The sequence below is a fragment of the Sparus aurata genome, chromosome 1 (assembly GCF_900880675.1).
Source record: "Sparus aurata chromosome 1, fSpaAur1.1, whole genome shotgun sequence".
In the NCBI taxonomy this organism is placed as follows: Eukaryota; Metazoa; Chordata; class Actinopteri; order Spariformes; family Sparidae; genus Sparus; species Sparus aurata.
In genome coordinates this window covers 23,607,147-23,634,359 of record NC_044187.1, presented here as the reverse complement: position 1 = coordinate 23,634,359, position 27,213 = coordinate 23,607,147, and the positions used below count along the sequence as shown (strand labels likewise).

Below are 27,213 nucleotides of genomic sequence, written 5' to 3'. Positions count from 1 at the left end.
TCCACCCTGGTTAACTTATTTTAGAGAGTGATGGAGGCAGAGAGAAACATTTTTGGGGAAAGAAACAGACTGTGTGCTCAATCTGCCTTCTCACATTAACTCCTTCATTTATCATTATGGTCTTAACTAAAAGATTATGAGTCTACGCGGAGCAGGGTGAGAAATGTAAAAGGTAAGGAGGCCTGACAAAACCGAAAATGTGGTGTAGTGAAAGGTTACATGCAGCAAAGAAAGTTTCTAAGATTCCCAAAGTTTTAATTACATATTGTTTTGCTTGACATTTGGAAACGTAAGCCTTGAAATTGAAAAGTTTTGTGTCATTAACCAGTTTTTAATGACATCTTGGCCTTCCAGTCTTTGTTGCTTGCTTGTCTCAGTGATGCCTCCCCCCTCCAGCTCCATCAATCTTTTCTTAATCCACATTCTACTGTACCCTCTAAACTACCATCCATCCACCTCATGTCCTTCCTTACTCATCTCATTCTTCTCCCTCTGGCGCTGATACTGCTTGGCATTTCATCATAATCCCAATCATTCATCATCATCGTTTCTTACCTCTTTTCTCCCTTTCATTTCTTCTCCCTCATCCATCCTCACATCTCTTTCTTCCTTTCTCTCACACTAAGCCCTTGGCGTGCATGGCTACAAGCAGGAACTAGCCAAGACGATACTGTGCCGCTTCAGTGCCAAACAAAATGAGGCTTAACAATTTAACACTGTGACACGACAGTAAATTCGTATTCTACATTATTGAGCTTTTTTTGAAAGACAGTTACACACCAATAACAGAAGAAGAATGTAGACAGCAAGCATGACAACCTATCATTACCTCCTCTATCATTTTTCTCTTGCCGTCATTCAAACTGAGAACCCTCGAAAGGCATCTGAAAGAGCTTTTTTATGCACAAATACTTATTTGGTAGGCAGTCATGCCTAAAAATCTTTGAATCAAAAGCTAACCCTGCGTCCTCTGTTTTGCAGTAAAATCATTTGTAGATCAATTTGAGTCTCGTACAAACTCATACTCAAGTGGTTATTACCTGGTACTTTAAGCTGAGCTATACGTGTTTATGTTTTTCATGAAGTTCAGTTCAACTATCCAATCCAATCCACTTTATTTATACAGCACGATTTTAACAAACACATGGTTTCCAAAGTGCTGCACAAAAGGATAAAACTATGTAATGTTGCTCCACCATCCCACCAAGGTTATTAAAGCACCTAATTACAGTCACAAAAAACAGCCAACATTCTCTGTCTTTCACCTTCTTCTGGTCCCTCCACCGTTGCTCCAGCTTGGCGTCCAGGCGGTTGGCAGCCGTTGCCCACTGCTGTGCTAGGCGGCGAATCCGGCGCTTCATGAAGCTAAGGGACTCCTTTCCTGTCCCAACCTGGTCCAGCAGCACAGTGAGGTCTGTGCGGAAGGCAGCCTGGGAAGGGAATGGATGGAAAGTAAAAGTGGAGATGGAAAGAAGTGAAGAGAGAGTGTGAGAATAGTATATAATAATAGGGCATATCTCAACAACTATTGGATGGATTCTCAAGAACTTGAACATTGTGCCCAGTGGATAAAATACTACCGTCTTTGGTGATCAGTTGACTTTTCTCCTTGCACCACTTTTGATCAGAGTGACATGTGTTGATAACTTTATTTCCATGTGATTCATGGGTTATATTTGTGGGTTGTTAAGTCTCTGACCTTCTTTCCACACTGTCACAGGGGAGGTTACTTGAGAAGCGATTATGGGTGAATATTCTGGTGCTTGTCAGAACCACGGTAAGTAACAATAGCATAATAACTGATGTAAAGCGGCACTTTCCACGCTTCAGAAGCTTTAACTAAGTAGGATAAGCAATAATAATAGTGTTAGCAGTATTCACTTGATGAAGTTGCTAATGTAGATTTTCATGAATGACTGATACATTGTGCGAATTGCATGCACAAGTTACATCAGCTAATGTAACTTGTGCATGTAGATCTTTTTCTTGTGTGTGATGGTTAAATCTGTATTCTCTGCAAAGGCAGGAAAACAATTGCTGGATTTTTGAAAGAATAAACCATTTTGCATGATGCATTATTTGTCTTGTCAACGCTGCTGTTTTAGAGAAGTATTTCAAGAAAAACAGTGTGTCAAAAGAGAATTGTGTGAATTAGTTTTACTATTTCGAGGCTGGCTTTTGTTTCGCCTGTCAAAGAAAAGTATATACAGAATTTATAACAGCAGCTAAGTCTCTAAACAATCCAGACTCTCTTCCTCTGAGAACAACCTTGGCTCTACACTGTCTGTGCGCAAGATAGAGGAAGACTGTAATCCACAGTTTAGTGATTTGGGTCAGAAGGTAAAATGGAGATATCGGTCTTCATTTACACCGACATCCTCCTTTACTTCAATCTGTTGCCACAGATAAAACGTAAGAGGCAAGGTGAAACCATACACACAAAATATAGTGCACACACATTGCTTTAATAACGACTTTAAACATCTATGATTGCTTTGTGCTCCCAAACAAACACTGCAAAAGGCTGACCAAGCCACTGTAACTATAGCTGGTATGTGTGTACAGTGATGACTTTCCTTTTTCATTTGGTGAACATCCAAATTTAAAGACCTTATTATCATGGCTTTCCCCAGAGGGCACTTTCACCTGTATTGTGCCACTAATGTGAAGAACAAAGTAGTTAATTTTAACGTAGAGGCAATTTAATAAAAAAAATACAAAAAAAAAAAAAACAAAGTAGTGGAGGATTTTACTGTTCCTTTATTAAAGTCATCCACAGGACCTATGAAAGACTTTCACAACTTTATTCATGAATGCATCCATGTCACAAGTTGTGAAGAAAGAGAGACAGCTGGATGCTGTTGGTCAGTACACTTTTGTGTGGCTGACACGACAAGCTGCTCACACTATGTCAGTGTGTAATTGTTTGTCTTGGAAATGTTTGTGTATGGAAATTAAGTATTCAAGTTTTCACTGCTCCATGACCCCAAAGTCAATGAGAAAATTAGACAGTAGAGGATAATGATGAGGGGGGTCAAACCTGTTTTAATTAGTGGAGAGTGAAGAGGGTCAGATGAAGGTTAACTGTTGTGTATCATTGTGGAAAAACTCCTATTACTGCACAGCCTCTTAAAAGCAAAATGACCGTCAGCACTCTTATTCTCCTTCATTTGATTGGTACCATGAACATACAAACATGCGACTGATAAGTAGATGACCAACATTAATCACACCTGTCTGTTCATTTTTTATTTTCTGTCTTTGAAAATATGAAAGGCAACAATTTGGAGGAAATAACAGAGTGAGAAACTTATTTTTTATGTTATTTTTGTTCTCTAAAAACTGTAACACAACTGTGTCTTACTGACCAATCAAGCAGCTGACGAAAAACAAAATTGTTTCCTCTTTTCCGCTCCCTAACATGTTTTATTCATGTCATGAGATAAAAATCATTATTATTATTATTTTTTTTACAAACAAAAAACTGCATATTTGTCCCACCAAGAATGAAAAGAAAAAACATCCACAAATCATCTGCAGTGGCCAAAGGGGATAGTACTGTAGTAACATAGTCTTTTTAAAATATATGACAGCTACATGAAACAAATGTGAAGAGGGTGAATTCAGCAAAGTCCATTCTTCATAATAAGCTACATTCTTTTACCCTCATGTCAACCCTCACATTTTTTTAAATGAAATTCCAAAGAAAGTGTTGTCCTGATCTCCAATTAATTTGTATAACTGTAGTATTTCCACATAATCTGGGCTCACTGGGCACACTCAGAACAAGCTAGTGGCCTTCTGGAAGGTTGGATGGGGGCTTTTTAAGCAACAGACAATAGAGTAGATCTGCAGCTGTTTTGTATTTATATGAACTTAATGAACTGAAAATCGAAAAGTTGAGTGTTGTGAGCAACGAGTAGTATTACCTTGTAAGGTGAGGTACCTGTGCAAGTATTGGCTTCAAATGGAGAAACTAATATGCTGTTCATAAAGCAGCAGGCAAATATAAAGGTCCTCAGCTCTGCTGGAAACAGACTGAATGTCATCCGTATTATGTCCTCTGAGTATAATGTAGAGTGCTGCATCAATTCAATAGTGTCAAGCTCACCACTGTAAGAAATGTCTTTGTCTGCAAAATCTTTTGACTGCTATCCTAATTGTAGACAATAATTCAAACTATTTTCCCTGGCTGAAAAGGTTAAAAAATATATTACTTGTTTTGTATACTTAACTGAGTCAGTAGATACTCCCACACACTGCATCTGCTCTCTCTCATCACAGGGAGAAGGACTTCACCTCTGTTGTACCTTTTGGTCTATACATACTGTTGAGATGGTTGTTTTCAAAATTAAGTAATTTCTCTATACTCCCAATACTTTAAAGAGATCATGAAATAACTGCTGTTAGCACATTAAGTTAAGTTATGTTTATGTTTGTATGGCCAGTAAGTAGTTATATTAGTTGCTTCTTTCGTGGTGCATATAAGCAAGCATGTACAGTTTACACTTTCAATACTCTTTCACCCACTGTATGCATGTCCATGGTCAGGGCTCGAGGCTAACAGTGTCACGTGGAAATGAAGTCTTTCCACAGGCGCCACAGGGACAAATAGTATGTATGAGTATGTATAACCGTAACTATTGCTTAGTAAGTGAAAAACAGAGGAACTAAAACAGGGCATGTCTATCCATGTCGTTACTATAGTTACAGTCTTGTACAGCCATACTGTGTCAGCGCTAGTCACCATCAATGGCTGGTTCTCTTGAAAAATATGACTCTTTAAAATCTGAAAGTAAGCAGAAAACTTGCTATCGACAGGGGGATGCACCCTATCTTTTCCCTGACAATGCTACATTGTACACACCTCATCTGTGTACAATGAGCAAGAGCTAGTCAGGTGATGGGCAGCTGTAGAGGTACTTTGAATATGATCTACTACTAACAACTATAGATGGTTATAACAAAGTAAAGAAATAACATTTAGATTTTGGGATGGTTTACATTCACTTCCTGACAGCTGTTTATATATTTATTTATTTTTCACAGGATGGTTGCAGGATAGTGGTGAAAAAGTTTGTCTGCAGCCCTGTCTATTGTAGCATTTCAATTTTGTCTTTTTTGTTGCAGTGCATGTTTGTGAGTAATCCCCTAACCTGTCTTTTGGGTGGCTTTGCCTCCTGTACATGCTGGGTTGGAGGGCTGCTGTGGTTCCTCCAGGACAGGGGGGGGCAGAACCACTCCACCTCACTCAGGTAGATGAGAAAGGAGCAGTCTGATCCGTCGACACCGTAGAAGGCATAGCAAGGGTCTGATGTCCAGCGTGCACGCATCCACTGGTTGGAATACAGAGACCAAAGACATTAAGGCAGTTCATGTTCAATAATGTATCAACAATATCATGTTAGCACATGGAAAAACAAAAATAGCAGGTCAGATTATTTTTTGTCGCAATAGTTCTGAAACTCTAGGGCTATATGCAGGTTATGTGCTTCTAGGCTGCAAGGAAACCCACAAATCAGGAACACAACTAAATACATCTAATTGAAGTGCTACATCAGGGTTTTTGCTGTAATTACTGTGAACTTGGCATAGCTCGTCTCTGATGAATCTTTCTGTATCACAACATGTAATGTCTCGCACCAATATGATAGAGATTCTTGAAGAAGCAAATGAAAATTACCACTGCAATTCCAGCTATTACTGATGCAACTCGTCAAATTAAACCACCTGATTGAGACACTCACATCTACTTTCCCTGGACACTCTGGAAAGCGGGGGTCTCTTGGCACTTCACACTGGTTTGACGTCCCATCTCTAATTACTGAAAAGACAAAATTAAATGCAATTTTACCCTCAGTCATTAAGTGTAAATGGATTTCCTGTAGGCTGACAAGCAACATACTTTGATCCACTCCCATTTTGAAATGTCAAATCAAATTCATACAACTCAAATCATCAAAGAGAGCTAGGATGTAGCAATAAAGGAAAAATAAATGGTTAAAACAAGGTCAAATTAAATGTACAGTATTGTCAAGGGGTCCTCTGGGGGTCTCCGAAGATGTAAGTAGCTTATAGGAGTTGTTGTCTTCATTTTCTATTAAAATGACTCAAATGACTTTGACAGACAAAGTTATGAGTGAACTTGTGTAATCTAAGGCTTGAACATTTGGAATATTTGGGAAATGTACGTACACAACTCAACAAAAGATACAAAAAAGGTGTAGTCATTTTTAGACATTTCAATAAAGAAATATTCATATTATATCCAACTAATTGAAAGGGTAAAGGTGCAGGCATTGACAATATATGCTTCTTGTGAGTTAAAGTCAGGTTGCATGCCTTTGCATTACCCACAGTCACTGCTTCATTAGTCTACAGGCCCGCTAGCTTAAGTCACTTAAATCAGATGGCTTTAATATGAATATTTATTCTCCAGTGAAGAAAACTATTCCAATAGCAATCAACCAGCATAATAATATCTCTCAGCTCATTTAGCAGCACATGATGCATGGTAAAGACTCTCAAAAGTTCAAGTCTTATTTCTTAAAACAAGTAATTTTCCCAAAAGGACTGCAGACATGACCTCGTTTGACCCACAGGCTCACCCCTCCAAACCTCACATTAACAGCCTTTCCCTGCATGCCTGCGGACACTTCGCGGTTATATTCACTTTCTGTCTCATCATTAACATCATCGCTTCCAGCTTATGCCAGGTGTGTGTGCCGTCGGTGCCCACAAATCCCTGTGGTTTCCCCTTTGCATCATCACACCGTATCGGCTCCACTGCAGTGCACACTAAACTATTCACTGGGCTCTGACAAAGCAGCACAGCCTGTCTCCCGCTGCTGCCAACAGTCCTAGGGTTACGCTAGCGAGTATGTCTGCTCACTTAGGCTACACTCACCGTATTAATTGCTCCACTGACTTAGTTAACTGCCTCTGTGCTGCTGATATGAGGGAAAGACGGGCACAGAGTGACACATAGAGAGACAACTGGAATGATATCGTCTGAGTAAAGAAGCAAAGCAGCTTCAATATCATTTTCTTCTCCGTCTTTCAACTCTCCCCCTCCCTTTCTCTCTGGACCAACAAATTTGCCTTCTCTAGGTTGCGTCTGTTTCCATTTGCCTAATGAAAAAGAGACATCACCACATAAGTCTTCCCGAGGGCTTCTCTTCTCCATCGACTGTGAACACACTTGTAGAGACACACGTTGCTTACAATATGATTACAATAGCGGCCACTGTAGGAACAATTACCAATGTGGTCGGCTAACTAGATAAAAACATGACTCCTGTCCCTGCAAGACAGAACATAAAAGCTTTCTCAGTGCTTGAGGGGAAGGAAATTCTAATAACGCCCTCTTTCTCTCATTCCCGTTATTCCCACTCGCAGATGCCTGACCACGAGATAAATAAACTGCCACTGAGCCGTATGATAATAAAGTCTGCCGGCAATGTTTCAATTCATCTGTGATTAGAGGAAGCAGCAGTGTTTTCATTCTGGCGTGTGCCAACGTCCCTGCAGATGCAGCAGTGAAAAACAAAAGGAGATGTAACGCTCATTTATTCTCTTGTAAAGAATTGGGCAATTACCCTCAAGAGAAAAAGTGAGAGAAGAGAGTATGAAAAAAATTATTATAATGGGGGTTTTATTGTGTGTGTGTGTGTGTGTGTGTGCGTATCTGTGTGCGTACAGAGTTGTCACAAGCTTAGTATTATTTAGGTTTTGATTAAAAATGTGCAAGAGTCAGACAACAGAAAACAACAGAGTTGGATGAAGCAATAAAGCGAAGATGAGATATACAGAGATGACCACAGTGTCCCACATGCACAGCAATGCTTCCCAGACGACTTGATTACTCAACTTTATCTTCCTACTTTTCTAAAAATAAAATCTGTCTTCTGTCTTATTAAAAAAATGTTCTGGTTTTGCCTTAAAGCTAAAGCCAATGCAAGAGAAAGTGCTGCCAAATATGCCCAAGATGCTCTGGAACTCTCAGACCTCAATTTTTTGATTTTGGATTGATGTTTTTGATAACTTGTTTTTTTTTTTTTGTTACAGCTGTAATCACACATAGCATCAATATTATTTTGTAGGGTTTAGTGAAAAACTCACCTGTGTATTTTGACAAGATGTCAATGGAAAAATAAGCTGCATTTCCTCATTTAAACAAGTCTGTGACTTTCTGTGTCTCTCTGCTCTGCATGTGTGAGTCTAAAGATGTGGTTTGTATTCTGTTTTGTTGCGTTGTCAGTTTCAGCAGCAAATGAAGCTCAAACACAAGCTGACAGCTGTGCAAGAGTCCAGCTGCACTTCCAGTTAAACATCACTGAAGAAGCTCACTAAATGCGTCTTTTTTTCTCTCTTTTCTCTCCCAACACCCGTTTTCTAATGGATAGAACCCATTCAATCTGCACAACTTAATAGAGTCCATGGTTCAACCGAGAAAGAAGAAAATTGTTTCAGATCTGAATCATGTCCTTCACTCTGAACTCCAGCTTTCAATGCAGGTAGGTGGCTCTTCAGTTTAAGCTAAACACAGGGTTCGTACACTTTTTTAGCAATAGTTTTCCATGACTTTTTAATGACTTCTCCATAACCTTTCATTGAATTTCCAAGACCGAAAGTTGGTGCCTCTAAATCAAACCACAGACACATCTTGATCCTAGGAGTGATTGGCAAAGAACAAAAAAGCAGGAAAATATACGGCTCCACTATGTCTCTCTCTACATTTATTTTGTCCCATTGTTGGCTCCAGCTAAGAAAGGAATAGTTCACCCCACACGTCCAAAATTCTTAGAAGAGTGTTTCCCCAAGATTTTTTGTAGCAGCGGTGCTCTGAGACGGTAACCAGCAACAATAGGGGGGTCCGAGGGCATACTGGTGAGATTTTTGAAAAAAGAAAATCATTTTCAGAATTTCAGAATCAGAATCTAAGACATGAGACAAAATAGTGTAGAAGTTGACATTGCTGCTCTGTAGCTCTTGAGCATTAGATAACTTTTTTACCATAATTTTCTCTATATTATAGATTTTTTATGGAAACAGAATCTGTCTCAGAAGTGAGTGGGCCACATGAAATGGAAGCTATTGAGAAAAAAAAAAATCACCATTTCTGCATATTAATATTCATATAAAATAGAGGAAGCACTAAAATACAATAAAAAGAGCTGTGTCTTATTGGTCCAGTTTACTAATACAGCTTGCTGCTGGAGTCACTGGATCACATGACATGGAAGATATTGAACAAACAATTATTTTGTATTAATATATTTATGCTAAATAATTTAATGACGGTCCCTAAATCAGTCTCCAGTGATTCAGCGCGAGGCTCTGTGAGCTGACCGTCCTCCTGCTGCTGACACTTGGTGAACCTCAGTAAAGTTTCGGCTGGACCTGAGTGAATATCCGCCAAATGTCCAACCTGAAACTAACTTCACTCCGGTTCGATGAGTCGCCTGTTGCAGCCTTTGAATAGGATGACGAGGATTTCAGTCACTCAACTTAAACAGTGACTTGTAAAAATTATACAAATAGCAGTAATGACAATAATAATCGATTACAAGACAACATAGGGTGTAGTGCTTTCACTGTGTGCAACTTAAATTCGCCATTCGCCGGTGATATTACACCTACAAAAATCATGTCTTTTTTTTTTTTTTTTTTTTTTTGCGGCAGCACTGAAAATCCAGCAGCAGAATGCATATAGGAGAAACACTGACACATCAGATAACCTTCCGCAACGATTGCAGGCTCTTTGGTGGAGTTCTGCTTTTAATGAAGTTCTATCGTGACAAATGAAAGGACTACTTGCGGAGTGACATGAAGACATGAATCAGAGTCACAAAAAACGTTGACAGCGGTGGCCGGTTTACTAATACCTGACCCGTGTCTGTTTTAATCGCACATTACATCATTTTATTTATGTTTTACGCATCCTAAATATTATGCACGCAATATTTCCATGACTTTTCCAAAACTTTACAGGAAATGTTATTTTTCATTAACTTTTCAAGGACCTAGAAACTTTTCCAGGTTTTTCATGATCGTACGAACCCTGTAAACAATACAAAAATACATTTAAACTTTGGTGTCTGCGATGTGTTGTTCATGTCTTTAATTGGTTTAATCGTGCATGTTTGATTTTATGACCACAATACACGCCTAATTCCACCTCAAGTAAGTAAGTTAATCAATAAACTACTTAACATAAGTCAAAAGAATCTGCCAAACATATGCAATGTCGTTTAACAAACAGGTTGCACAGGGGTTCAATAGCACATCAATGTCAGTGTACTCTCACATGTTTGAGATAGGAGGAATAACCCGATTTAGGCTGGGCGGTACATTGATTTTTGACGGTATATTGATATTTTTTCAAATGAGATATAGTTTGAAACTATACCATTTATATTAATTTAATGTGATAATGGGCTACATAGCTCCTTTATTCTGTACAGCCATGCCAGTGTGCATATCTCCTCTGAAACACTCTTTGCACAGCCCTGCCTCACTTACTCACATATGTAGGCCTGTATATTGCAAGTGCTCTACAAAAATCTGTCTGCGCGATGAATGAAATCCCTGCAGTATCACCTATGCAATACAGCAGTATTCTGTGTATGTGTGAGACACAGCTGCCTGATTGTGTGAGATGAGGGTTGGTGTGTTTGATTGTATGTGATGTGAAACCCCATCTTTGAATTTTGTTTTAATAAAAGTGGTGTTTCAACTGGGCTTTGACATACAGCTGAACATTTAGCTACAACAAATACATACTGTATAATGTGAATCCCAATTAGACCCAAAAATATTGAGATATGAATTTTGGTCCAGAGCGCCTAGCCCTAATAGGATAAGACTGCTTGATGTTGTAATTGCGTAATATATCTTACATATGGTTGTTTATAATTAGGGCTGATCTACACAAGATAAAGCCTTGGATAAGTCTCCAAAAGCCATATACTCATGACATCAATCACTTCTTTTCTCATTACATAAAAGAAAGTAAAATAAGAGGTTAAAAGCATTTCACACTGATGATGATGATGATGATTAGTGCTGTACCTCTTCCTTGCACCATACTGTTTTGCAGTATCTGCTCCACCCTGATGGCCATGTTGGAAACGTTCTGGGCTATAGCTTGGATCCTCTCCACCAGGCCGGCTGGTTGAATCCTGCACACATAACACCAACACACAAACGTCAAGCGAAGAAGAAGCAATAAAAGCACACGGAAATGGGAGGAACGATCACATAGTTATCACACAATGTAAACTCACTTTAAATCAAGTACCTTGCACAAAAAGCATGCACCTCTACAACTACTAATCCCACACTGGTGCCCATGGTATCATCTCCTCCACAGTCCCTTCCCTGCTGCATTTACATCCGCCCTCACTTCCGCCATGGGCTGGTCCCCCAATCTTCAGTTATTCCCTGTTTCTGTCCCATTGCTGTTTCAACTTTTACTCTGTCTCAGTCTTTCTCCCACTCCTCTCTCCTGCCTGTCTCTCTCTTCTTCCCCTCCCTCCCGTTTTACATCTCAACAGATGTAGAAGTGTTGGTGGAAGATGCAAATTGTTAGACACTTGGTTGGAGCGTGAAATAGAAAAAGACCTGTGCTGTTAATACCACTTCCTCTGTAGAGTGAGAGACTTCCCGTTTACATAATAGGATGTGTGGGAAATGTGTGTGTAGTTGTTGTGTGAATGTTTTTGCATCGGTTTGTGTCCTCATTGTACTGGAGTTCTGCATATTTCCAAAGCATCTGACTGCATCATTGCATATCACGCAAAGCCAAGCCTGTGTAACCACACATTCTCATACTGCTGTGCCCATTATGTCCATTTAAATGACTTGATTTCAGTGCATATTCTGTGAGTGAGCTTGTGCGTGTGCATGTCTCTTCCTGTCTCCCTGTATTGTCTAATAAGCAGATGGTATTAACCCTCATTAAACCCAGAGGCATAAATGCACCATAAAAACACATCACAGATGATGATCAAAATTATTGATTATGTCTGTGTGTATTGGACGGAATGCAATGCTGCTTAAATAAATACATTCCAACAGCGGCTGCATGAGCTAAAATAAAAAAGGAGGCAGCCATAAAAGTCACAAGAAGTCACTTGAAAGCATCACTAAGTGTTTTTCCACTCTGTTTAATATGTTTACTAAAACAGAGAAGCCATTATTCTATAGTGCATGTATATTTCAGGGGCAACAGCTTCCTTCAAAATGTTAGAAATCTGCAGAAATGTGAAGTCGATGTTACATTCAGTTTTTTTTTTATAAATTTGCATAAAATAAAGCTTTTACATTATGTAGAAATGCATCTCTGAATGTGCGGCGTATATTAAATAATTTAGGATTGGACTTTTATTTATTAAGACTTCCATGAGCAAAAACAGAATGACAGAACAGAATGCAATGCAATCTTTCAATAAATACACCAAAACAAATTAACTTATTGTGGTTCTCATTTGAGATCTACGTTTTCAAAGGGTTATGATTTAATTTTTAATCACGATGTAAATTAGTTTTAACTGCTGCAATTCAGAATGTTTACCTTGTCTTTACATGACGTTTTTATGTAATTCTGTCTTTTCCCCGGTCTGAAACCCACGTGGCAGCACACAGGCTGACATCTTGCAGTGGATGTTTACACAGCACCTGAAGCTCAATCTTGACAAGACTGAGCTGCTCCTCCTTCCAGGGAAGTCATAACTCTGTGGCGTCCCTGGCTCAGCCTGTAAGGAAACTAGGAGTGACACAGTCCTTTGCTGCCAATATTGCTGGGACAAGATGCTCATGCAGATTCATGCACCGCAGCATTAGAAGGAAATGTCCGTTCCTCACCAAGGAGATGGCACAGGTTTCTGGTCCAGCCTCTTGTCTTGTCTCGCACCTAGACTACTGTGCTTGCATGTGCCATCAGGCTCTCCCACACTACACAGCTCCTCTCAAAACTGCAATGGGTATTGGTGGCTGCTCAAATCCGATTCAACTCAATAGTATCGTGCTGCAAACAGCTCAGGTCTACCCTTCATCCAGGACAGGTTCAAACCACACATACCAGCCCCTCCACTAATCTTCTCTCCTGTCAAATGACTGGCTACTCCATCACTACAAAGATAGCCCTCCTACTGCTCAAAAAAATCACAACTGTTTGCTGTCCATGCTGAACAATGATGAAATGAGCTCCCTGCTGATATCAGGACAGCAGAAACTCTACAAATAAAAAAACTAATCTTTTCAGACTGCATCTTGGCCCATGAAAAGAAGTCACAAACCTACAACAACAACAAAAAAATTATCTAGCTCTTATTGTTTCTAATTAGTTCACTTCAAGCAGTTCAGCTTATTTGATGAAGCTGATGTACTTGCATGATTTTTGCAATTTTGGTTTATGTCAATATATTTGCTACTTGCTTTGCACAAAATCGTCATCCAAATACGTGTATTAAAATGTGTGTGTTTCTGTTTCACTGCTGTGAAACCAATTGCCATCAGGGGACAAATAAAGTTATTTTCAGATATGTTTGCCATAGCTCCATCCATCATTTTTTCACACATATCTGTGCTCGACAGCTGTTGCCACATAGCTGATATATCTCTCTCCCTAATCAATGTCTTCCTGAGAGATGCCATGGCGTTCCTGGGCCAAATGGAACCGACAATACTTCCATAGAGAGGTCTGCAGGACAAGTCCAAATCCCTGTAATCAACCGTCTTCAATCAGAAGTATCTACACGTTTACGCTGAGTTCTTCTGTATATGTGAAGTTCTCACCAAATCTCTGAGAGTATTCCCAGTCCAGCGGAGATAGTGATAGATCATTTGGGGAGTTTCTATCTATGACCTCATTATTCAGTATATTTCCCCAAGTTTATGGACATAGGTGAAGGTTGGAATAGACGGACTAGTTTATCAATAGTATTTTCTTGAGGATCAACTCACGGGTCACTATGACGGTCTGATCATCAATCTGCCTGTTGATCTCCATCTCATTCACACAAGTAATCAAGACAATAAGATACTTAAACTCCTTAATATGGGGTAGTGAATCTCTTCAATCCCTGAGGGGGACAAGTCACCGTTTTCCAGCAGAGTAGTATGGCCTCAGATTTAAGGGTGCTGATCAACATCCCAGTTGTTTCACACTCTTCTGCATAGTTGCACCTCTCATTGTGCACCACCAATGTGTTGGAAAAACAACTAATAATGTTTTCATTTCCATCAGTTTGATTATTTAGTGGCACAAATGGCACATTGCTCACCTTCTAAAAGCAGAAAATACTATCTGAATGAAAGTATACGACAGAACTAACTCCAATTTCAGTGAGGTGAATACAGCATCGACGTTAATAAAAGCTATTATCTAATATTGTTTTATAATGAGATCCAGCATTTTATTAGGCTATAAAATTATATTAAAACATTATATTGTTACATGGAGCATTAGACAAACGTTGCTGTAGAGCAGTGGTTCCCAACCTTTTTTCCTTGAAGCCCCCCTTGCCTGTGTCGAAGACAAGCCAGGCCCCCCCGACCCCAACCCGCATACACTGAAAGAATAAAGTGATTAATTACAAACTTTTATTTGCAAAAATAAACAACAGTTGTAGGTTTTTGCTCCTATTCTCCTTCTTTTACAATGTATATAGATACATTTCTTCCTTTTTTGTGTCATCAGGTGTATCACACACAAACACACACACAGTTTACCTACCTACCTGCCTACCTCATAGGGGTGTTGGTGATAAATAGTTTAATGAATTTAAATGTGGACCAAAGATACGTTCAATTTGGATTATAAAGACTTTTGATTATCCAGTTGGGTGTGGTATTGGGATTTTATACATTTAATGTGCACAAATATAATTTTGGTAACCTCACAACCTCAGAGCAGACAAAGTTGTGCGCCCCCCCTGCGATCTCTGGCGCCCCCCTAGGGGGGGCCCGGACCCCAGGTTGGGAACCACTGCTGTAGAGGATTACAACTGCCATGGTACCCATCCTATAAAAAGTTGCCATGTATTTGGCCTGAAGGACAAAACCTTTGCTTGGTAAACTGAGTAACCCCCGTTACTCTAAAGCTCTCTTTGGAGGGCTTGGCTGTGACTGTGCAGGTCAGCCTCTATAAGACCTCACCTTCTAATCTCACCTCTAATGCCTGCTACAATGTGAACTCTCCCAAGAGATGAACACAGAGAGGATGAGAAAGAGAGTCATAGAAGGACAGACTGGGGCAGGTAATGGATAAAAGGCTGAAAAACAGAGAGGAGAGGGGGAACCCTATTGCAGAAAGGGGGCAAGAACAAAAAGACATCCAAAGAAACATACAGTGGTAGAGTCAAGGAAGGACTGGAATAAAAGCAAGTAGAAAATGAAGAGAAAATCAACCATCTAAAGTAAACAGACCCAGAGAAACAGGGGGACCATTGTGTTAAGCGAGAGAGAAATGATAAAATTAAGAGATCCTGGGCCCCTTCGTGTGGAAGCCAACAAAACAGCTTGACTAAAACATTAGATGATAACTATGATCAAAGAATACAGGGATATGCATATTTGATGGCCCACTGTTGTGCGCTACTTGCAATGAAACTTCCTTCCTTTTGATGAATGTAGACAGTTGGCTCTTTTACAAATGAGCGAAACAAAACAGAAATGAGGAAGCGCAAAGAGAAGACAAAACGGGAGGAAAGTATAGGGGGAGAAGAAACGGCAGGAGAAAATCCACTGACAGATGCCAAGCAGAAGTGGAACACTGTGTAAAGAAGAAACAGAGAGAGAAAATCAATTACATCTGGAGGGAGACTTTTTTAAGTATACAATGAGTTCTCATGTTCCTCCCTCCCTCACTCCCTCCCTCCCTCCCTCCCTCACTCCCTCCCTCCCTCACTGTCTAATGAGCTCATCTTCTTACGGGAAGAGGACAGTTCCGGCAGTATCTCATCAATAGTAGCTGTCGAGAGCAAGAAATACATGACATGGTGTGAGAATGTCAGCTTGTTGGTTTGTTTGATGGCTGATGTTTCGGGGTGCGTCCTTACTTATTCCGACCTCCTAGTCATGGTGTTAAAGTATCAAATAACAGCAAAACAAATAACAATTTGTACAATATCTGATGCTAAAACAGATGTTTTATTGTTTTTGTAGCTATACTATCTTTAAAAGAGTACAAATTCAATGATACATATTTATGAAACAACCTTTAATATTGGGGCTGGGTATTGTTAAGAAGCTCACGATTCGATTCGATTCGATTTCGATTCTATAGGTCGCAATTCGATTCAATTCAATATTGACTTAAATGCTTCGATATCAATTCAGTAATAAGTAGTAATAAACAAATAATTCATTAGAGTACCTGTTGATAAGTTTTTTATTGAAAAAAGTCATCTTAAATTATAAATCTTTCCTCTAGGAAGTTCTAGTTTGAACTGAAATGTAAACAAAGGTACTTGATGTGTTTAGTTATAAATAGTGCAACCATAGTTAAGCCAGGGTTTGTACACATTTTTTAAGGTCAAATTCAAGCACTTTTAAGGGTCATTTACAGAATTTTCCAGCACCTTATCGCTGGGGTAAAATACATATCGACAGGAATATATATACTCTTGATTATTTATTTTCACTCTTTATCACAATTATGTGCATTGTATTATGCTGTAAACTTCTAAAATGATGTTTCATAATAGCAAAAACTTTAGAAATTAAAGGAGAACACAAAGTTTATCCAAAAAAAGGGAAGCCACTTGGCGTTCTTCAGGTACACTTGCAGCGAGACAAAGAGAGACCTGAGATCACCCTGTAATTTTCATTTTTGATATAAACTTTTATAAGCTGTTTGCTTATTCATCAAAATTTAATAATATTGAACGTGTCATCAGTCCAAATTGCAACAAGTTCACCTTCTCCTCAGCCATACTTCTCTATTGCTACCAGGCTGCATGTGTGACGATACACACACACACACACACACACTGGTTTTATTTCTCCTTGTAATAAGCAAACTATCCAGTCTGATCCCAATGTTGCCAAGAGACAGAGTTATAATGTCAAGCACGTAAGCACTTAAACTAAAATCCAAGCACTTTTCAGACCTTGAAAACACAACATTGAAATTCAAGTACTTTCAAGGATTTCAAGCACCCGTATGAACCCTGTAAGCTGAGAAAGTGCCATTGTTTCTGGGACTGCATGGCACATTTTTGTCTGACAGAAACATAGACATGACCGCGGTCCCTCCGCCCTCTTGCTAGACACGAGGGGGTAAACGTTGACACTGACCCCCCCTCTCTCCCCAGAGGAGAGTGCAACTCGCGGGCGCACGGTGCAGCGGCCAGGGTGAGACCGGCTGTGCTGGGAGTTTACTGTCTCTGAAATAGCGGTGCGTCAGACATCGGCTAACCGGCCCTGCAGCTCCGACGGTGTTTCCGCAGCGCATCACCCTCCAACCCTCAAGCGAGGTCGCGGGCGAGACGCTTCCAGCTGCTTGAGGCGGGGCCCGAGAGGTCCGACGAGGGACCGCGGGTGGTCGCTTGCCTGAATCGATTCAGAGGATTTTATGAATCGATATTGAATTGGGAAAAAATATAGCAGAAATTTCATCATATTCCCTGACAGGCCAACAGTAATCAACAAGGCTATAAGGGTCGATACATATGTTTGACCAAACTATCAGTGCATCCCTCATACAGTGGCACAGAGAATAAGGTTTGAACAGCATTTTTTATTTCTCCTGCTGATCTATACACAGAGCAACCGAAATGAAGAAAAATTAAGTGCAAGAAGAATTTAAGTGCCCCTTTTGCTGGCTACTTCCAGCAAAGCTGCAGTATGACATTGACTTGAGTGCTGTGGAAAATAAAGCCTCCTAGGATAAAGGTTGTTACTGACGGAGCTTAGATGGGTGCTTAAGGGGGGAGAAATAGGTAAAGCCAAGCCAGAGCAGTGATCTTCAGAGAGCGTACGCCTGGGGGAGACTTACCAATCTCCCCTCTCATCCGCTGCACAGTGAAACGAAGTGAATCAACTGTGCGTCCTTTCCCCCTCGTTCATCTCCCTCCCTCATTTTCTCAGGCTCTTTGTTGTCGCTGTCCCTCTCTCCCTCCCTCGTTATTCTCCCTCCGTTTTCTGCTCTAACGAGTGGCTGCCCTGTGGGCGAATCACAGGCTGGAGCCTCAGACATCAAGTCCCATTCCCTGCTACACGGGAGTGTGTCAGCACCAATGAAGCTCACACGAATATGAGACTCCCACCCTGTGTGTGTGTGTGTGTGTGTGTGTGTGTGTGTGTGTATTTCTGTGAATTCGTGCCTGACTTGCCTGGATTTAGGATATGTTTTTATAAAGCTCTCTCTTCCCATTTGCTCCTATGCCCGTTGGCAAAAATTACACTTTACCGCGTCACTCATACACGACCGCCTTTTTCACACACTCAGGCAAAAAGAGAGCTTGGTAAGAAATGTTAGTAAAAAGGGACAGAGGCCAAGAAAGGAAAGGTAGAGAGAGTGAAGTTTAATAAGAGATGAAGAGATGGCGGCAGGAACAGAGCAAAAACGAATGATGGAATGAAAATCATCAGACTAAACAGAGACTTAGGTCATCCCTGTAGTGTGTGTGTGTGTGTGTGTGTGTGTGTGTGTGTGTGTGTGTTTGTTTGTGTGTTTGTTTGTGTGTTTGTGTGTGTGTGTGTGTGTGTGTGTGTGTGTGTGTGTGTGTGTGTGTGTGTGTGTGTGTGTGTGCGTGTGCGTGTGCGTGTGCATGTGCGGTCATTAATCCTGCAGGCTATGTCCTTAGCCTGAGGTCTGTGCCCTGGTCTCACGCCCAGACGAGCTTTAACAAGTATTACCTCAAATGAACCACTTCACATACACACACACATGCGCGACACATTTAAACACACACAAGAGACTCATTAAACACATTTTATTCTCCTCCTTCAGCAGGGAGCCATTAAAGAAAACTCATCAAGACAATAAGTGCTTGTCTGTGTGTGTTTGTAAGTGCCCACCACAGTTTCTTTGGTCAATACTCTTTTCATTCTTATTCCTGAATCAAAACTTTCACTCTGGCTATAATAGCTGCTACAGTCCAAAGATCCATTGAGTTCAGACTAAATAACACAGTACTGTAATAAAATAGATTTTTCATTTTTTTTTTTTTTTTTAATTTGATTTGGTATTGTTCACAGAACGCTGCTGTAGAAGAGAAAAATGTTCAAGTAGAACCATTAAAGAATTAAACAAAGAAAGGTGAAGTTGTTGTCGCACAAGTTTGGGTGCCTATCTCTGAGCTCGGAGGAAGTTTTCTTTAGCTCGCTCAGTGATGTTTGGTCTCTGTGGGGAGTCTGATGTTTACTGTTTATAACCCATCAAAACATTTCATGGCTTGGTTCAATTTGTAAAAACATAATTTTAGAGAAGCCTTGAAATGCAACTCATGTTTATAAGTCTCACATTTTTAGTTCCTTCTTTCGAAGCTTAGATCCATTTCGTTCCAGAGAATCAGGGTGTAAACAAAGCAAACCAGTAGTGGGCCGAGGCTTTAAGCAGGATTTTAAGGCCAATTTTGTCGAGGTAATTGCATATCCTGTTAGACTGACGGGCTTATTTGGTGTTTTTTTTTTGTTTGTTTGTTTTTTTACAGCTACAGCTTATGTAAATGTAATATTTCCCAGATAATGTAAAATAATTTTAAATGTAAAATATCCCTCTGATATATGAGTAAACCAGACATCATTATTTTTATTAGGAGTGCATAGAGAGGGTAAACAAATAAATGTGAACATCTTGAAATTAGACCTTGCCTTTAGAGTAACTAAAGCATTGTAATCTCTGCTACAAATGTGGGTAATAGGTTCAATGTAATGGTAATGGGGCACCTAGCCAAGCTGAAGGCACTGCTGCTGGGGTTATGCTGCAGTGACTAAGTGCTTTTTATCCCACTGTGCCATTCAGGCACCACGACTAACCCTTAATTCAACACAAGTTTGATCATGCACACTGTATTTTACGCCCCCAAGACCAACTATGCTTATAAAACATGCAGCACTATTCATTGAATGTGAAAATTAAAAGAGATGGCTAATGCAAACCCTGCCATTTACCATTTTGAATAATTCAAATGCATTAACATCGTCATGGGGATCCTCCCCATCTCTGTCATCCACTCCGACATTGTGAACTTGGCATGACATGTGCTGGTATTTTTGGGTGATAATGATTCATGCTTTGTTAAACTCACAGTATACATTTTCTGAAGTGAGGGGTCTCTCAAAGATGTAATTATCATGGGATTATCGGAGTTATTGTCGTCTTTGTTAAACATCCACGATAGCCAATGAAAATCTATCAGAGGAAATGTTAACGGATGAGGTATTGTTTTAAATTCGTATTCACATTATGTTTAGACTCCTTTGCGGACTGCGTTCCTAACTCTCCTGGAAGTTATAAAAATAGGCAACCTTTAAAACGCACCATTACCTTCAATAAAATTACTGATTTCTTTCGGTTTGAACATTTCTTTGAATATTTGGGATAAGTGCACAACTCAACAAAATATACAATAACGGTCTAGTTGTTTTAAGACATTTTAATGCAAACATGTTAAATCTTTAAAGGCGCTCTGTGGATCTTCTCTGCTGTGCTGTAAGTCAGCAGTTTATGGTAAGACTCCATTTCTTGGCTAATATTAACTACTGTTGCTCTCTTTTAGCAGAGCAAAGACGCACACTGAGAAAAAAAAAACACTGGAGAACTTGCATTAAGTCACATCCATTGGAAAATCTGACCCAAATCCTTCACAAATAAATCCACCCTCCAGCAGCATTTATTGACTCAAACAAATTGTCCATAGGCTTGTATAGGACACAGAGAGATGAGGAGGTCTCTTTTTTAACATCACCTTACAATCTGCACACATATGGCCATTAAAAAGTGATAGATAAGTAGACAATGCAACAAATTGTTACATGGGCCCCCTTAAAGAAAAACCTATTTTTTGTTCCTTGTGCTAAAATGATTACCTCCCCCAAGGAGGATATGTTGTCACCCATGTCTCTTTGTTGGTTGGTTGGTTGGTTGGTTTGTAAGAAGGATTACACGAAAACTACTGTATACTGTTTTGTTAAACTTGGATGGAGGATGGGTCTCAGCCAAGAATAGAGCCCATCAATCTCTGGTGTGAATGGATAAATGACAAATCCAGTTCCCAGTTATATTTGGCAGCATTTTTGTTAATTTCTCAAGTAATCATCTGGCGTCTTCATATGGCTGGTATCTTTGAGAGTGAACAATTCAATGCAGCACCAAGGTCTGGTGATCTTAAATGTTGATTAAGCAGTAAAGGGTGGTTTTAAATTCAGAGTGATACAGGACTATAGAGTTTGATACCAGAATATACTTGATTAAATCAAAGGGGATTGCTGAGTCTTGGCGGATGTAGGTACTCCAGTGATTGTCATTCTAGTCATTTCAGTTATAGAAAAATCAAGTAATTTGTTACTACATTTTCAATTAATTTAAAGAGACACTGGAATACACCTATCTGTTATTTCTCCAAGTCATAGGCTGAAAACTCTTCATTAACCATATTTTAAACAAGAAAGTCACACAACATTGATTTCAGCTCTTGTGCTTGACCCTTATTACACCCTGACCATAACCCTCTATCCACCCCAACTACCCCCTTCAAGGCAATAATTAGAAATTGATTTCTGTTACTGTAACATATGCATGTACCGTCTAGGAGTCCCTGACAATAGACAGTTACACCCTTAGCAGGGCACTTCCTCCCAGTCATGGCCTAAGACTAGAATGACTTCCCCCACATTAAGCAGCCCATTACTAGACATTGATTGCAGTTAACACCGACGCCAGACCGTATTAATCGCTCCATCCTTCTGCTCTAGTGCCTCCGCGCACATCTGAACCTGAGTGCTTATCTGGGATCATTTAACAAGGTTTGAGGAAGTGAGGGGATTTCTGTCAGTGTGTATCACATCACTCCTGCTGCACTGAGTTTAGTCAGGCCGTTTGAAAATGAAAGCAGTCAGAATGAAGAGAACGTTAGATAGAAAAGACAAATTGGATGTTTTGGTACTAACGGGGCAAAGAGAGGAGCGGTTTGATAAAGGCAGTAGCGGCAAGGTCATACAAGACTCGTCTGTTTGCAGCAGTGATTTTGAGGTAATAGGCAGCAATTTCCACAAGCAAAAATGAAGAGTGAAGATGACAGTGAAATCCAATAAGGTGAGGAGTAAAGAGGAGAGCAGATAGAAGTCATGACTACAGTGGAGACAGAGATGTGATGTACGGTATGAATGACAATGAGGAAAATCTCTTAAATTTGAAGGTGTCATTATAATATTTCATGTCTCTCTTTTATAAAGGGAAATTGTACAAAGCTCTACCAGCTGCTCTCTGTTTTAACACACCTGAGCCAGCCAAAGCACTCCTGGTACTGCACCATGAAAGACCTGATAAAAGTGCATTATCTATATATTGGCAATCCACCATTTAAATTGTAATTTCAATTTAAGTGATTTTTTTAACTATAGCTTAATATGATTTGGTGTTTTCACAGGAAGAAGAATAAGGCATGTAATATATGGTTGCATTAGTTTAATATGCAGATGAGAACGTTCAGCTAAAACAGTGTATTTGATTTTACACTTTTCTACTTGCAAGGTGACAAAAAGATATAGCCTTCTAAACCATATTAGAATGTTTTTAAATAAGATTTGTTCAGTGAAAACTAGTATTATCATCTTGCAAGTGTATGCCTCTGCGTACATGTCAAGGTAAACTTTAGATCTATATATTTTTAGACTCTAAATATAATAAAAATTTAGTTTAGCCTTTAATTTAATAAAAGATAGATGATTAAGTGTATTTTTCCCAAAATGTAAGTAATCACTATGTTGACTATTTTAACAGAAGGACAGATAACCAATAGAGAGCTTCATCACATAGTGCAACGACAGTCACCTGAGTTCAATATCAGCAAGACCAATGAGCTTGTGGTTGACTACTGCTGTATGTGCATACATGTGTAAATTCACTGACAAGGAGCAAAGTAAAGTTCCTTGTATAAGTTTACATGCTTGGCTAATTAAACAAATAGAAGTTACACATTGTAAAACGTTGGTGCTTTACACACATTTTTAACCCAGTAGCACAGAAGATCAATACAGTTTTTTAGGTGGGCACCCAAGATTAGTGTCAATTTGCTGAAAAAGTGTTTTTGCAAAAAGTTATGATATCAGAGTGAAGTTGACAATTAACATGTAATCTCTTCATCACTTGTCCCATCTATCTTGAGTTATGACCAAAAATGTGTTTTGTGAGGTCATAGTGACCTTGAATGTTGACTGATTACCAATTTATGACAGTTCAGCCTCAAGTCTAAGTCAATGTGTGAGCCACATTTCAAGAAATTTCCTCTGGGCATTCCTGAGATACATTCAGTAGAATGGGATAGAAAACCCCAATACACCATCACTGGTACACAGGCATCAAAAGTAGAGGTATCAAACTCGGATGACCCTTACATTTAAAATAAATGATTTCATCTCATTTTGGCGTGAATCTCATTATAGCCACATATATCCAGAGAGTTCTGATTAATTTAATATGGGTTTTAGGTAGTGATTACCAAAAGCAGTTGGTAATGACTCACAATCGAAGTGTTAAATGAAGGAAAAACTGAGCATACCTGTTGATTGCAGAGCTGAGCTCATCCAGGCGCCGTGCGTCGGTCGTGGAGGTGTTGTCGAGTTTGGACAGGCTGTCCATCCTCTTCAGAATAACCTCAAGCATGTCACTGATCTTCCTCAGCACACCACGTGACTCCACACCTCCCAGCACTGAATGGAGAGACACATATAAGGAGAATAAAAATCTGGAATTTGAAGCACATTACCAACTTGTTGAGCAGCATGCACATTAATCACAAATCCTACAGCTCTTCTGGCTCAAAATACTGTTGTTGATTTTGGCTGGATTCTTGTTTTGGACAACGGTCTCTATGCACCTCATGGCAATGCAGATCAAAAGCAAAGTCTCTACTCATTTGTGCCAAACAAGTGTTTTATGACAAAGATGGAACTTAAATATCTATAAACAGCATCTGAATATCAATGGTAAGTGTCTGATTCTATTGAGATTATAGGGCAGTTTTTTTAATGCAATAATATATTTATCTCATAACCTTTAATGACAATGTGGGGCTGCAATGAAATTAGGATTCATCCCATTTATCTACACTATTTTTTTTGTCATGGCCAATAGTCCAAACAAAAGTAAAGGAAGACGTCAATGAAAATTTAAGAAGGAAATCCAAACATGCTATAAAACAGTAGTAAGGTATCTGTATATCCAAAGAAACGTGAGTCATAACAGTTTGATCCTTTCCATTTGTAGAGCTGTTTGCTGATGTTACCTCACTGATTAAATTAGTTTTCTGGCCGTCATCATTAATTAATATTCAAGGAATCCAACAAGGAATTTCCCCTAATTCATGTAATTAAAAAACAATGATTGCACAAAACATGTTTTTTAAACAGAAGTTAACCTGAGTCCTTGTTCTTAATAAAACATGACAGTTATACAAGCTGAAGCTTTATTAAGCCTTTCAATGTTACTGTCCCCATAATGTGTACAAAAAGTTGGTTATGAACTGACATCACAATTAGTCACTTCTTTTTCTAATCAAAATACAATGTAAACATGTTTTTTATGTATTGTTAATATTTTGTAATAATTCATTGGAAGAAAAAGGTGTTTGGGGAAATGGAGGAGCAAGTCCCTTTCTGTTTGATTGACAGACTGCCAGAGTGCTGGTGGTACACTGCTGTCAGGCTGTTCAGGCTGCACATCTAAATGAAATATCATATGAATTTTCATCAAAAAGGCTTTTTTATGATGGTCAAATGTGTTACTAATAAGCATTACAAGTACTGTAGTGCTGGGCAGATGCCCAGGATTACAAATCTTGTTCTCTCGATGTAAGAAAAACATGTTTGTTGGGTACAGACCCCAACAAACATCACATTATCATGATTCTGTTTTTTTGTGAAAATGAAAACTGCAAAAATGATTATTCCCACTTATCACAACTTATGTTGAGATGGGATAGCAAATAATACAATATTTAATTAATGCTAAACAAAGGGATTTTTCTCTTCAAAGGGGAAAGTGATTTACAGAGCAGATATGTGCTGTCAGAGAGAAAAAAAACTGTTTAATTTCAGTTGGGCTTAGAATATAAATCAATTGTTATTTAAGACGTTTTTTTATTTTGTTTATCAAACTTTTAGTTTTTCATTAATTCCCCTATTTTTGCTTTGAGTTGACTTAAAGCTATTAATTGTTATTTTCTGCAGCTGCATTAATCATCCACTCTGCTCAGAGTCCCTGATTTCTAAAAATGACCACTTTCCTTAAAAGAAAGACCACCCCTACCATAATACCAGTTTAACCTCATTAGAGCAGCCCGTCCTCACTTGCGCCTGTGTGTTAATTTTCATCATTCTTCAAGTCTAAAAAGCCAACAGATTGATTATGTCAGTCTTTAACCTGTATATCTTAAGCTTGATCTCTCATTTCCTCTGCCAACAGCAGTGCACATCGCCCAGTGCCTTATTCTGATCTCTTGTCATAAACTGGCTTTTGTCAAGGCCAGACAGCCAGACACTCTGGAGTCTGATGTCTGAATATGGGCTTATTTTATATCCTTTGATACCCTTTGATATGAGAAGGAGACTTCCACCAAGACTATGAGTTATGAAAAGCCAGGAACTAATTATGCCAGGGCTCTGTTTCTCTGTCTATGTCTGTGTGATGGTCAATTTATTTCTTTCACCTATTATAGCAGACATGGCTCTCCATCGACATAAAGGAGGGGCTGCATATGTAGTTGTGTGGTGTGTGAGAGATTAATCACTGGCCATCAGAGTTGAAAAGTTCATCTTAACACATAAGCATGCACACACAGTTGCAGCTCCAGAGACAATATTGGAGATAATTAGAAAAGTACTCTGAATTGTTTAAAGGTATATGACCTCATTAGGATAATTACAGCAACACTGCCAGTGTCAGAGTGTCTGAATTCAACTCATAATGGCTCTGAAATGAAGAAGGTGAGTGAAAGGTAGAGATACAGATGGAAAGCTTTTCATTCTGTGTCGTTGCAGAACAAATCTTTTAAAAATACGTCCAACTCATCATTTGTAAATGGTCAATTTTACTTCCTTTGAGCAAGACTTTAAGCAAGATTGAAACATGCAGTTTACCCTTTGTTCCCCACTTTTTTCAACACACATACTGGATAAAGGCACAAAACAGATGTAGTAAGAGGTGCTTGGCCTCCAAAGCACTAGTACAACAGATCTTCTGCCGTATCATCCTTCATATTGCTACAAGCCACTGGGTTCTCTAAAAAAAAACAATCAAAGACTACTTTATGTTGGATATGGGCACATGAAAATGTAAGAACAACCTAACTGCTAACATGCTTGATCATTACATCACCAACTTTATCTACACTCTTTAAGACCCTAAAAGTTGGAAGGAAAAAACAAGGACCTTGATAATGTCAAAGAGGTCATATAAGTTGATTACCTCACTAAGAAGTTGGAGGTGTGAAGCCTGTCTTCATCTAACAGCTAACTGAGGCTGCTCCTTCACTCCATCACTCCCGCAGACTGCGTTAAACTAATCCATGACATATTTCAAACTGAAAAAGATGGCAAAAATGAATGTTCTCTTGTTTTGTAGATGCGTTTTTGATGAATGACAGTAGTAACTGCTTAACTTACTGACAAACACACTGTACAAACTGTTACTTTGTAATGAAAGTCAAAGTGTGTTAAATGCTGTTAATGTAGGGCTGTAGCAAAAGAAAGTGGTCGATTTGCGTCTAATATAGCAATCTAAAGACAGTCAGCATCTTTTCTTGTAAAGTTTTCAGGGTAATCTCCAACAATAGTGATGTCATGAGTTTATTAAGCGACAGCAAATGTGCTGGATGGTCAGATACGAAAAACTACAAACAGTAGTCGAAACCAATCACTAACATGAGCATGCTAGTGTAATATATTACACTTTGGCCTTGATACCCCGTGAAAAAATATAATCGCACGGCCACCGGTCAGCGTAGCGGGCTTGCCCTGACTTACAGCCACCTGAGTGCACAG

General features: G+C 39.3%; 1 protein-coding gene across 3 annotated transcripts in view; it reads right to left on the bottom strand.

Moving 5' to 3' along the window:
- Positions 1-27,213, bottom strand: part of LOC115591062 (alpha-1,6-mannosylglycoprotein 6-beta-N-acetylglucosaminyltransferase B-like) — a 140,841-nt gene that overhangs the window by 64,016 nt on the left and 49,612 nt on the right. For all 3 annotated transcript variants that reach the window (XM_030432689.1, XM_030432696.1, XM_030432706.1), the window contains exons 3-7: positions 23,733-23,883; positions 11,074-11,183; positions 5,748-5,824; positions 5,157-5,336; positions 1,266-1,430 (exon numbers count right to left, since the gene is read on the bottom strand). In XM_030432689.1, coding sequence (XP_030288549.1) covers positions 1,266-1,430; positions 5,157-5,336; positions 5,748-5,824; positions 11,074-11,183; positions 23,733-23,883 — 683 coding nt within the window. The remainder of the gene's footprint in view (positions 1-1,265; positions 1,431-5,156; positions 5,337-5,747; positions 5,825-11,073; positions 11,184-23,732; positions 23,884-27,213) is intronic.